This window comes from Tamandua tetradactyla, chromosome 4 (assembly GCF_023851605.1).
Source record: "Tamandua tetradactyla isolate mTamTet1 chromosome 4, mTamTet1.pri, whole genome shotgun sequence".
NCBI classification, from domain to species: Eukaryota; Metazoa; Chordata; class Mammalia; order Pilosa; family Myrmecophagidae; genus Tamandua; species Tamandua tetradactyla.
Genome location: NC_135330.1, coordinates 3,964,622 through 3,978,196, shown reverse-complemented (window position 1 = coordinate 3,978,196; position 13,575 = coordinate 3,964,622). Strand labels below are relative to the sequence as shown.

Genomic DNA, 13,575 nt, shown 5'->3' with positions numbered 1-13,575 from the left:
GTATAATGATATAGCTTTCACAGTGTGACTGTGTGATTGTGAAAACCTTGGGTCTGGTCCTCCTTTTATCTACCTTGTCAACAGATGAGTAAAACATACGGAATAAAGATGAATAATGGGGGGGGAATGTTAAAATAAATTTAGATTGTAATGCTCGTGATCGGTGATGGGGAGAAGTGGGGGTTATGACATGAAAAACAAATAATACTTATAATAAAGGAGTGTTTATTAGAAGTTTGGCAATAAAAAAAAACTGTGCATCAAAGGACATAATCAAGAAAGTCAAAAGACAACCAACAGAAAGGGAGAAATTCCTACATCTGATCTGTGTTTAATTCAACCAGAATATATAGAAGCCTGCCACCACTAAACAACAAAAGCACCTACAACCACATGTAAAACGGGTACAAACATAAGCAGACATTTCTGCAAAGAAGAGATGCAACGGGACCACAAGCATGTGAAAGCATATTTAACATCAACAGGCGTTAGGGAAATGCGATGAGGAACCACCTCACAAACACTGCTGTGGGGATGATTCAGCTGGAGGTGGGGAAATGGCAGGATGTCGGGTCACAGAACCCACAGGGGTCTGCCTCCCCAGGGCATGCGAGGGCATCCAGGAGAAGAGGGAGCTGGAGGCCTGCCCCCATGCTGGGCACTGAAAGGTGGGCGAACCCCAGAGGGGAAGAGGCTCCTGGAGAGAAGGCCTCAGTTTCCCCTTCTCTGATTGGGCTAGGAGAAGTGTCACCCTCGGTTCTCCACCAGTGCCCCGCGGTGCTCTCAGGCCCTGAACGATATGTTCCACTCGCTTGGGGACCTGGTCAGCAGAAACAGGTTTGGTGGTTGGGGAAACTGAGGACTTGGGGTGGCACAGAGCATGGCAGAGCACCACACCACATTCGGGGGCCCAGGGAGAGGACACACCTTGTGGAAGCATGGAGGAAATGCTAACGAGAATGGGATGCCTTTGGAGGTTTACACCCAAGGGGAACAAGGCTGCTTTTCTCTGACTTTCGAGCCACCCTGGATGTGGACTGAGAAATGAAGTCAAGGGGTTTGTGACTTTCCCAAGACCACACCCGTGAGCTCAGCCCTGAGTAGAGGTGGGTCCCTGCTGCCTCCACCCCACAGGCCGTCCTTCCCCCTCTCAGCCCCTGCAATAGCACAGGTGAGCCCAGCCTCAAGTGTAAGAGGAATTATCACACATCCCCCGTTGGCAGCCCTGGGCAGGAGAAGCTGGAATGTCCCTTGAGCAGAGGGGGAGGGGGAAGTGCTGAGAGGCACCAGCACTTGCAGGAGCACAGAACTGGGAGGAGGAGAGTCGGGTCTGAACCAGACTCTGAGCCCTCAGTTTCCTCCTGACGTCCCCACGCCGTAGGGAGCAGTGTGGAGGGTTGTGAGGGTGACACAGTGCAGGGAGGGAGACGACAGGGAGCAGAGGGAGGGCGGTCACCCCACAGAGGAGCACGGGGGGAGATTCCATTCATGGAGGAGACCAAGGAAAGGGACCAGGGGGTGACCTCACTTCCTTGGAGAAGGAGCCTAACAGAACTTGGAACCCCGGTATCCAGGCACCTACATTCTAGACACAGCCCCTAACGGCTCACTCGGAAAGAGGTGCTCGAGAGAACAAGATGTTCTCCTGTTGTCTACCTGTGGGCAGAGGCCGTGGCCTCAGGAGACCCCATGGGGACAGCCTCCTCCGACGCTGCAGGCGCTGGCTCAGCTCCTGCCCTCGAAACCTCTGGCCTTGTACCAGGAGGACCCACCGGGTAACCCAGGGTCCTGGCCAGGAGCTCAGCCCAAGTCAGCCTGGTGGTCCTGCCCGGACAGCCTGAGACCTCCCGGTCCCAGAGTGGGGGGTGGGGGGGGGGACATGTGCAGGGACAGGCACTTGGCAAGGTCAGGTGGTTGGGGATGGACCACCTGTCATGCCCCCTTCCAGGTCATGGCTGTGTGGGGTACGGAGAGCGGGAGGGGCACCCACCTCATGGCTTCACCCAGAATCATGGAGTTGATGTCTCCTGTCCTCCCAGCCTATATGATGGTCTTCTCTTTACAGACCTCCATCCGGAAAAGGGGCCCAGAACTTGATGATTATGACTTCTACACCATCCCTGTGACCACAAGACCTGTGGACCACACCAACAGCAGTGCCCAGAGGAGACTGCAGGTGAGATGGGGGCATAGAGCTTCACTCTTAGGTGCCAGGACATTGATGGGGCGTCTGGGAATCAAAACCAGTTTGGGCAGCCCCTACGATCACTCAGGAATTCCAGAGTGTAGGTCCTCATCCTGACTCCCAGACAGATCTGTTATTGAGAAACCTAGGGTGAACCCAAAGAGCACATGTGTTTCCTACTGCCAACCAGGGTGATGAAAACATTGGTACGGATGTGGAGGAGAGGAGAACAGTAAACAACCTCCAGAGGACCAGCTGGGGAAAGAGGACCGAGGATCGCCAGGTCTCTCTTCAAATACACAGGGAACCCTGTGTGTTGGCCAACATCCTGGGGAATGGCGGATACATCACCCGCCACCAACAGGTCCTGGACCAGATGGCCACCAGGTCAGTGCCCTTGCCAACATCACTGCAGAGTCAGTTAGCACTTGCCATGGGATCTGGAACATCTTATCAACTCCCCAGGCCTCAGGGGATACATCTGAGTGGTGGGAGTGAAAGGACACAGGACACAGGGCTATTGAGAACACAAGGGGATGAGCCATGGGATGGGCGGAGCCAAATGAAGCCTCTCAAGTTGGGCATGGGTGACAGGCTGTTCCTCTGTTGCCACAAGGACAGTGTGTGGGATGAGACCCTGAAGGGCAGGCAGAGAGAAATCAACACATACTCATAAACTTCTGTTGTGCTGCCCTGACCCTTTTGGCACCCATGGAGAAGCCATTCATGGCATGTCCTTATCTCTTTCCTCATAGTGTGAAGATGACTCTGTTGACCACCTGGAGGAGTCAAACCTGGTTCAGGTCATCCACAGGGCCTGTTGGTTTAGCACCTGAGCCATGCCTGGTGGCCACAACTCCAGTCATTGAATTTGTTTTCAAGACCATTTGCCAGGGGAACATGAGAACAAGGTTCCCACCAGAACAGCAAGTGTGGCATCTGGTCTCAAGGTCTGTGCCTTGCCCACCATCCCTCTTGATTCAGCAACCCCTGCCATGAGACATGGGATGTCACTTGCTGTCTCTGATCCTCAGGGGATACGACCAAGGGATGGGATTGAGAGAACCCAAGACGCAGGCTATGGTAGGACAAATGGTAATGATCAGGGAATGAGCGCCGTCAAGTGGAGCTTCTGAAATTGAGCATGGGAGATAGGCTGTTCCTCTGTTGCCCGAGGGACAGTTATAAGGCATAAGACCCTCACGGTAGGCAGAGAGAAGTCAACACGTGCTCCTGAACCTCCATTTATGGTGTCCTGACACTTCTTGCAGCCATGGAGGAGCCACTCATGGCTTGTCCTTCTCTTCTCCCACGTAGTGTGAAGAGGACCCTCCATGGGACCTGGAATCCAAACCAGGCCAGACTCAATACAGGGCCAGTTAACAACTTTCAGAGGGCCAGCTGGGGAAAGAGGACTGGGCATCTCCAGGTGCCTCTTCAGATGCACAGGGAACCCTGTGTATTGGCCAACATCCTGGGGAATGGCGGATACATCACCCGCCACCAACAGGTCCTGGACCAGATGACCACCAGGTCAGTGCCCTTGCCAACATCACCGCTGACTCAGTTAGCACTTCCATGGGATCTGGGATGTCTTATCAACTCCCCAGGCCTCAGGGGATACATCTGAGTGGTGGGAGTGAAAGGACATAGGACACAGGGCTATTGAGAACACAAGGGGATGAGCCATGGGATGGGCGGAGCCAAATGAAGCCTCTCAAGTTGGGCATGGGTGACAGGCTGTTCCTCTGTTGCCACAAGGACAGTGTGTGGGATGAGACCCTCACGGGCAGGCAGAGAGAAATCAACATATACTCATAAACTTCTGTTGTGCTGCCCTGACCCTTTTGGCATCCATGGAGAAGCCACTCATGGCATGTCCTTATCTCTTCCCTCACAGTGTGAAGATGACTCTGTTGACCACCTGGAGGAGTCAAACCTGGTTCAGCCCATTCACAGGGCCTGTTGGTTTAGCACCTGAGCCATGCCTGGTGGCCACAACTCCAGTCATTGAATTTGTTTTCAAGACCATTTGCCAGGGGAACATGAGAACAAGGTTCCCACCAGAGCACAACATGTGTCAGCTGGTCTCAAGGTCAGTGCCCTGTCCACCATCCCTCTCGATTCAGCAACCCCTGACATGAGACATGGGATGTCACTTGCTGTCTCTGATCCTCAGGCTCCATGGCCAAGGGGGTGGATTGAGATTACACAAGATGCTGGCTTTGGGAGGACAAAAGGTAATGAACAGGGGATGAGGTCCCTCAAGTGGAGCGTCTTTAATTGAGCATGGGAGATAGGCTGTTCCTCTGTTGCCAGAGGGACAGTGTGAAGGATGAGATGCTCAAGGGTAGGCAGAGATAAGTCAGCCCTTGGTCATGACCTTCCATTTATGGTGTCCTGACACTTCTTGCAGCCATGGAGGAGCCACTCATGGCTTGTCCTTCTCTTCTCCCACGCAGTGTGAAGAGGACCCTCCACGGGACCTGCAGTCCAAACCAGGTCAGACCCAATCCAGCGCCAGGTGGTGGACAACCTGGGCAGTGCCTGGAGTCCCCTTATTTGTTCTCTGCAAGCACATTGCTGGGAAACCAGCAAAGAGTTTATGTTTTTTTATTTATAATTTTTTTCCTTGTTTTTTCCATTTTCTTGTTTAAATAAAATTTAAATATTTATTTTATGCTTTTGACCTGTGTCCATCAGTTCCTTAGATACATTGCATCCTCTCCTACTTTGCATCCGATCTGGGAAGCCACCCCACAGTGCAGTCACTCTTCTCTTGCCTCTTTTTGACCTTGGTATCCACTGATCTCTTCTTTGTCATGTGTCCTTGTTCCTGGGAGTGGTGCTCACTGCTTAGACCCTTCATTCCTGGGCCAGAGATGGGACGAAGGATGGAACCTCTATCCTCACTTGACAGATGGGATGGCCCGGCTCAAGGAGGTTAAGGTCTTGCCCAACTGATTTCATCTGGAAATTTGGGGGTCAGAGACTGGAACTCAGATCTGGGGCCAGGCTTTGTCATCTGATTCATGCCTTTGTGGGTGGGACCCTCCTTTTTCAGCTCTTCCCCAGGCCTGCTCCCCCTACCTAATCCAGGTGTGGCTGGGTCAGTCCACGAGGGACCCCGGGTTCAGGCAGAAAGTGGCCCGTGTAGAGCAGGTGGGAAAGGCGTGCCTGGGGCCTCATGGAAATTATCCACAGGAACTCCTCACTGTGCATGGTAGCTGGGCATCTGGGAGGATGGGACAAAGGGGGTTGGAGGTCTCAGCTGCACTAAGGAAGAGGACACTGCCCTTTTTGGCCAGGTGTTCACAGCACATTCCAGTCCTGCAGGTGATGTTGGAAGGAGGTTGGGGGCAGGGCATGGAGGTTTCTGGTGAATTCCTCAGGATTGACAAGGAAATTGGGATCCTCATGTGGGGAAAGGGAAAGCTGTGGCAGATCACGGAGTTTGCAATTTTACTTGTATTTACACCTTACCCTCTGTGAAGGTTTGAGGCATCTTCCTCCTAAAATTCAGCATCAGGAAAGATTTTTTTCTCACCAAGTGGATGCGTGTTCCTTGTTTGATCAGATAAAAAGTTTGCCCTGAGATGTTTCCCTCTTTGCCCTGACTAAAAGCAAGCTCATAGTTCAGTTTCTGCTTTCATGCTTAAAGCCTCATCTCAGACTTCTCTGTGTTTGTGTCCCTAACTTCTTTCATTCTGATTGACTTTTATCATGTGGAGTCTTAAATGTGTTCACGGGCTTCATCTCTTTTGAAAGGGATGACATGATGTCCTGTAGAGCCATGAACCAGAGACCACCAGGCTGTGCTCTCCCCACCCACAGAGCAGGGGGACTGGGAAACAGACTTCCTAACCTTCCAGGGGGTGGCCTGGAGGATGGGCAGTCTGTGCAGGGCTGGGTGGGTCAGCGCGGCAGGGATGGGTCTTGTGAACACCACTGAGACCCGGAGGTGAGAGCAGGTGGTGGTGGAGGCTGTTGGGTTGACAGCAAACCATGGATTCAAATCGAATCCCTTCCTGTGGGTCTGGAACCAGTGTAAGTGGGAAATTGACCCCAGACCTGGAGAACATTTCAGGGAAGTCCAAGCAGCCGCTTCTCACATGGCCACCTGAGGATGGCCTGGCTAAGGCCTGTGGACAGGTGCCCTGGCCAGTCTGGGGACAGGGGCCAGCCTGGTTTGGGCCGCCACACAGCATCCCCCAGCAGGTGGGTTTAAGCCAACGAGCCACCCGAACCCCATCCCTGAGCCTGATGTGGGAAATGGAAACTGCTGGCGCCTCTTCCCCACTCGAGCCAGCTGGGGCAGAATCAGGTCACGTGGGGCCGGGAGCACTTCAAGGTCAGCGGCCACCCCGTCCCTCTGTCCTCAGCACTGGCAGGGTGGGAAGAGCAGACACTGGGCGAGGCTCACACCGCTGACTTCCTGGACCTGGCGTCTGGGGCTGCACGGAACTTACCAGCCTCCCTGCCCCCAGCATGGAAGGAAAGGGCCCTCTGCTGAATGTTTTCCTGCATGCATGTGCACACACATGCACCACACACGCACACACACACACACATACACACACACACACTGTTTTTCCTCCTGCAGAGGAGGATTTATCAAATGTGGAGAGCCGCCTCCCGGGTCGGGCCTAGTGGACACGCCGCAGCCTGCTCTAGAGTTCCCCCCGCCCATCGAGTGAGCCAAGATGGCGCCCGCATCCTGCCTCCGCGTATGACGTACGCGCCCGCCAACCCTGTCTACCAATCACCCTTGCATACGTGGCGTTAGCCCATTGGGTTTGGATTTTGTATATAAAGGCGTTACCCGGACGGGGAAAGCGAGACGACCCGCAGGGAGCCGTACCTGACGGCCGCATAGAGGTTGCTCCCCCGTGGGGTATTTTAGCCCGCGCGGAACCTGTTACAAAGAATGCAAGCTTAGCTCCAGTAAAGGTCTGTGCTCACAACCGCCGCGTGTTACGGATTCGTGTCTGCCATTCAAGTCGGTTTGTCTGCGTCTGTCTCTCTCTCTCCTCTGTCCCCTTCGCCGGCCGGGGGCTTGACGCTGAGCGAGAAGTCCCGGACAAGTGGTGGCCCGTACGGGGAACCTTCTTCTGCTGCCTCTCCCCGAGCTGGTGAGGACGTGCTTCTCGGGTTCACGGCGGAACCTCCGCGCCTGATCAACGTGAGAGGGTAAGTGCTTTCTGCTACGTGAGAGTTAAGGGCTGTGGGCGTTCAGGTAGCCCCAGTGAGTCGGGAGAGCTCCCCGATTGGTTAAGGTCCAGTGCCGACTGCAAGCATGGGGCAGTCAGGAAGTTCACCTTTGTTAGCTCCCTTAAAGACCCTTTTAGCGGACGGCTCCTGTGAAAGTGAGCCGCCCACTTGTAAGCCGCCAGAGTCAAGCACTAGTTCAGACACCTCTGACTCAGAGTCAGATGGTGATGAGACCGAGGGTGCAGACGCGCCTCCGCTGATCGATTGGGGGAGGCCCCCTGTCTCACCCACGCAGCCTTCCGCCCCGCCAGCGCCTGCTGCAGGGGCGCGGCGGTTTCCGGTGAATGGTTTTGGTGATCTCGCCAAAAACCCTCACCACGGGCTCCCTCTGGTGGCCGAATCAGGTAATTACAGTGGCCCTCCTTTGCGAGACCCGGAACCCCCTACAGGCTGGTCTAGGGAGGGGCAGTTACAGCTGTGCCCCCCGCCTGCGTACGCAGGCCCTCAGGGTCCCACGTCATCAAACAATAGAGGGAGGCATTTCTGGAATTGGATTCCTTTTTCAACCTTTAGACCTTTCGGTGTGCTGGGCGGTTACCAACCGCTTAAGCCAGAACCAGCTTCAGAAATGTACCCGGTTATTATCAATCCCCAAGGTAATAATCAGTATGAGTCATATGATTACAAAGTCTTAAAGGAGTTGAGGCAGGCCGTCCATCAGTATGGCCCCAATGCCCCTTTTACATTGAATATGGTTGAAAACCTTTCCGCCCTGAATCACACACCCGCAGATATATATCAGTTGGCCCGTGCTTCTTTGCCACCAGGCCGATACATAGATTGGAAAGCATGGTTTGAGGAGTTGGCTGAGGAACAAGCCGCAAAAAACGCAGCGGGGAGACGTGGCGGGTGGAATGCAGATATGCTATTGGGGAAAGGTGCCCATTCCCAGAATCAAACAGGGTTCCCTCAAGAAGTCTATGGACAGATTTTCCGCTGTTTCATAGGCGCCTGGAAAAAGTTGGCAGGCCAGGGAGAGGCTCAAGCTTCACTCAGTAGCATACACCAGGGCCCCACTGAACCATTCGTGGATTTTGTAGCCAGAATGCAAACTGCGGCTGAGAGAATTTTCTCAGACCCAGGAGTGGCAGAGACTGTAGTTAAACAAATGATATTTGAGCAGTGCAACAAGGAATGTAAAGTTATCCTAGCACAAAACAGAGGAAAAAACCTGACGGAATGGGTTCGGCTCTGCAGAGATGCTGGTCCCAAAACAGTATTTTTTCAACCACAAAAACCTCAGTGGGTTGAATTACAGGTCATTATTACAGTCCTGAAAGAAATTACCGATCCCCTAAATATTATATCTGATTCGATTTATGTCGTAAATTCTGTAAATATTTTAGAGACGGTGGGCATTATAAAATATTCCTCCTCAGTAAGACCATTCTTTATCAAACTTCAAGAGACAATATGTGCCAGACAACATCCTTTCTACATAACTCACATTGGAGCGCATACAGGCCTGCCTGGTCCCATGACACAAGGAAATCACATAGTAGATGTGGCCACTCGACAGCCACACGTCTTCCCCGCGCTGACACCATATCAGCAAGCCTGAAAGTTCCATGCCAAATTTCATATCAATGCAGGTACCCTAGCTAAGCGGTTTAGTATTCCGCGTGCAGCGGCTAGAGATATAGTCCGAGCCTGCAGGGATTGTGCAGAACAAAGAGCAGTCCCTTCAGTTGGGGTTAACCCTAAAGGTCTCATCCCGGGAGACATTTGGCAAATGGATGTCACCCATCACTCAGAGTATGGTAAAGTTAAATACCTGCATGTGTCAGTGGATACTTGTTCTCAAGTTTTATTTGCCTCTGCCGAATCAGGAGAAAGAGTCCACCAAGTAATTGCACACTGCCTTGCCGCTTGGGCAGCTTGGGGTAAGCCGAAAATATTAAAAACAGACAACGGACCCGCTTACACCAGCAAAGCCTTCCAAAGATTTTGTGCAAATATGGAAGTGCAATTAAAACATGGTATCCCCTACAACCCTCAAGGGCAAGGAATCATTGAAAGAGCACACAGGTCTCTTAAAGACTTGCTCAAAAAACAGAAAGGGGGAATAGGCCACGGCCTGTCCCCGAAGGCTCAACTGTCTGTAGCCTTATTTACATATAATTTTTTAAATGAAAATTCACTAGGAATGACACCTGCTCTTCAGCACACTACTCCGAGTCCTCCACATAGAGGTCTAGTCCGTTGGAAGGATGTCCTGTCAGGACAATGGCAAGGCCCTGACCCAGTGCTCAGCTGGGCCAGAGGCTCTGTTTGTGTTTTTCCCCAGGAACCAGGACGTCAACCTGTGTGGGTTCCGGAAAGACTGGTGAGAACCGTGACGTCGCCCGAGGACGCCAAGGAACTGTTGCCCAGAAAATTGATAAGCCTCCAACCAGAGCCACCAGATCCGGTCTCCAACTCTGCTGATGATGGCGACGAACGACAAGATGACAACAGGAGCGCTAGTCACCCTTCTATCGTATAGAAAGGGGACCAGCTTTAAAACCTCCCTACCTTTACTAACCTCTCCCAACAGGTGGATTCAGACCTTCGAGTGCTTGGGGATATCAAGTTGACCCCCGTTGATTTCGACCTTTCCAAACTGGGCGAGACTGTACAAAGTCTGTGGAACCGAGTCACCTCATGGTTCTCTTGGCCCAATTTGACTACTTGGATCCTCGTGGCAGTGGGACTATTAGTGGGTTTAGTCACTGTTAAATGTTTGTTAGAACGCTTGCTCCAGACACAGCAGCAATTACGTGTCACTACCATGTTGGCTATGTCACTCGCCCCTGATGCTCCTGGCAACGACCGTCCCGCTACCCAGTCCTTCCCCTCACTGTATGACCCGTCCCGGCCACTCAGGGCGGGGCGCTCGAAAACAGGATCTGCTGCAAAGCCCATGGCCGTGTCCCGGGTGTAAAAGGCGGCACCAGAAGTCATAATTTTTGTCTAAAGGATGATCTCTACGGCGGAGTCACGGTCCTGGCCAGACTAGACTCCGGCCATTGCACAGAGACACCTAATGACGCTCTCGGCTCTGGTTGCCGCTCTCCTGCCCCCCTACATAACCCAGTTGCGAGGCGAAGCACTGCAGGGAGAGTCACGTTGTTTCCAGTTCACGGGCTCTCCGGTCTCTATATGAGGAGGCATTCTGGTTGGTGCCTAGCAAGCCTAGTCCAGACTCCCCAAAGCACCAAAACATGTAGTGGGCCTGAGTGGCCCACGGGAGCTCACTCATCAATGGAGACACTGGGTCAAAATGAATAAAAAAGGGGGAGATGTGGAGAGCCGCCTCCCGGGTCGGGCCTAGTGGACACGCCGCAGCCTGCTCTAGAGTTCCCCCCGCCCATCGAGTGAGCCAAGATGGCGCCCGCATCCTGCCTCCGCGTATGACGTACGCGCCCGCCAACCCTGTCTACCAATCACCCTTGTATACGTGGCGTTAGCCCATTGGGTTTGGATTTTGTATATAAAGGCGTTACCCGGACGGGGAAAGCGAGACGACCCGCAGGGAGCCGTACCTGACGGCCGCATAGAGGTTGCTCCCCCGTGGGGTATTTTAGCCCGCGCGGAACCTGTTACAAAGAATGCAAGCTTAGCTCCAGTAAAGGTCTGTGCTCACAACCGCCGCGTGTTACGGATTCGTGTCTGCCATTCAAGTTGGTTTGTCTGCGTCTGTCTCTCTCTCTCCTCTGTCCCCTTCGCCGGCCGGGGGCTTGACGCTGAGTGAGAAGTCCCGGACAATCAAAGGCTGCCTTCTTGAGGTGAGGTCAGAGAAACTTATCCCTCCAACTCCTTCCAAAGGCTGACAGGAGATGCTGGCTGGAAGGAGGTGAGAAGGGGACAGGCTGGACTCCAGAGGGGCAGGGAGGTGAGGGCCTGCAGCCTGAGGTCATGGCAGGCAGGGAGTTTGCTGCAGGTGGCCCATGGGGCTGGGTTTACCTGCATGACAGGCGCCATCGAGGCTGACCCAGGAGGAGCGAGTGTGAGCTGGGATCCCAGCTGGCTGGCCCCAGGAGTGCAAAGGAGGGAGACCTTGTCTGCTTTCTAGATGGCACTGAGAAGGAAGGAGGGGATATACACAGAGCCCCAGAGCCCCGTGGCACCCATGGGCATTCTCCTCTTTTCTGTCCCTAAAGGGCCTTTCCTGAGATGGCTAGGGGAGGAGGTGAACGGGCTGTCCGGCTACTGCCCTCTCTATAACGCCTGCTACTCCTTGAACTTGCTCTGTGCTCGTGGCTCCTGGTGCCACCGTGCTGGGGACCTCAGAGCTGGGCGTGTGGCTCTGGTTGAGAAGCACAGCATTTGGGGCTCCCCTCAGCTGGGGCTCCTCTGAGACGAGGCAGCAGAGGAGGGAACCGGCTCAGAGGGCAGCACGGGTGGGAGGCTGTGAGAGGCCCGCAGGGGTTGGTCCTGGCTCTGGGCCCCTGCCCTGGGGAGCCCCGACCTCCGCCCGCGCCCCCAGGACAGCTGAGCGCTGGTGGCCCCGCTGCTGCCCGGTGCCCTGCCAGGCCCTTCTCGTGCCTCCCGCCTTCCGCCCGGCCTGGGCCTCGGGCCACTGGGGACCCCGGGGGCTGCCAGGGGTTCCGGCCGCACTGCTCTCCTCTGAAGCTGCCCTGGGACCTCCCAGGGCGGCCTGGCCCCTGCCCCCTCCTGCCCGGTGCTTCCCTCTCTGCCCTCTGCCACCCCATCCCCACCGTCCTGCTCGGGCCTGCTCTGGCCCCGCCCGAGGGACCTCCATCCGATGGCCTGGCTCCCCCGGGCTCTCCCTGTCCCCTCCGAGGTGTCAGGCCCCTCGGCCTCGGATGCTGGGAGGTGCCCCAGGCTGGTCCTGGCTGGCATTGAAGCCACCTCCTGGCTCCTGGGAGTGCCCAGCGCCCGGCCTCGTCCAGCCCTGAGCGGTCCTGTCCTGTGCTGGCTCAGGGGCCCTTTCTTCTCTGCTAGGACACGTCTGTTTCTGCCCCTGCCGAGTGGTAGTGACCATTTCCTTTCCTTTATGCCTGGGCCTGGCTGGTGGGGAAAATGGTGAGCCAGACGGTAGGGGTCCTGCCTCTGGGGAGTCGTATGCTCCAATCGCAGCATCTTCTTCATGAGACTCATCACTGATGGTCGAGCCGAATTCAAACCTCAAATAATTCCAGAACTCTGTGCATAGGAACACAATTCTGAGGCCAGTGTGGTGCCTTTTTGCCCTGATTCTCCTCTTTTCCTTTCTCACATCAGTTCTGATGTTTGGAGGCCTGGGGACGGGCTCTCCTCGGGCGACGATGGGTGGTTTCCGTCAAGGTCATCAGCGCAGTGTTCAGAGCTGCCCCGGCCCCGGCCCCAGCACGGCTCCCAGCTGGAGAAAACACTCTGCCTTTAGAGGGCACATGTGATTCGACTCAGTCCATTTGGAGAATCCTCTTTGCCCTATACTGTGACACCCCCAGACAAAAGCCAGCTCCCCACAGTCACGGGTCCACCCACCCCCAAAGGGAAGGGGGCTGCACAAGGACGTGAGCCTGTGGGGTCATCTTGGAATCTTGCCTATGACGGTCACAGCCATGCATCCTCTCAGCCAAGCAGGCCTGGGGTCCAGACTCAGGAGAGGCCATGGACACCCCACCTCTCAGTGGGAAACGCATCCAAGATTTGGGTCATGTGTCAAAAGCACTGCACCCCCTCTTTGGGGAGTGAGGGTAGGACATGGAGAGAAGGGGATCACCTTTGTTTACAAGTGAGTCTGAGACACTCAGGCCCCCTGCTCTGGACCCTGCGTCTCACGATTCCACCATCCTCCAAATGATGAGAAACACTGCAAGGACCATGTGCTTTCCTCAATGGGGAAAAGGAAGCAATGCTTGCCACTGAGTGAGAGAGGCTCAAAATGTGCAAACTCTTTTAAAAGAGTTTGGGTGCCCTCTATTGGTTCACCGGCCCCAGTGAAGTATACATTGAAAAGCTTTCCCTCTTATCAACCAGCAGATGGCACTGCAGCATAATCGTCTGAATGAGAGCGCATTGTACATAAAATGTTACTTTGTAACATGTCTACATTGGTTCCCACCACCTACCACGGCCACTACCATCTTCCAAGCACCCACATTTCATTTTATTCTGTGATATTGGGTGAC

The 13,575-nt window shown here is 54.4% G+C and overlaps 1 protein-coding gene across 1 annotated transcript; it reads left to right on the top strand.

Moving 5' to 3' along the window:
• Positions 1-1,507: 1,507 nt before the first annotated feature.
• Positions 1,508-12,357, top strand: LOC143680122 (uncharacterized). The gene is made up of 8 exons (XM_077156753.1): positions 1,508-1,775; positions 2,066-2,176; positions 2,376-2,572; positions 2,941-3,135; positions 4,365-4,425; positions 4,648-4,819; positions 11,599-11,704; positions 11,925-12,357. Exons 1-8 carry the CDS (start codon positions 1,638-1,640, stop codon positions 12,355-12,357), a joined length of 1,413 nt encoding a protein of 470 aa, XP_077012868.1. The 5' UTR covers positions 1,508-1,637.
• Positions 12,358-13,575: the final 1,218 nt, after the last annotated feature.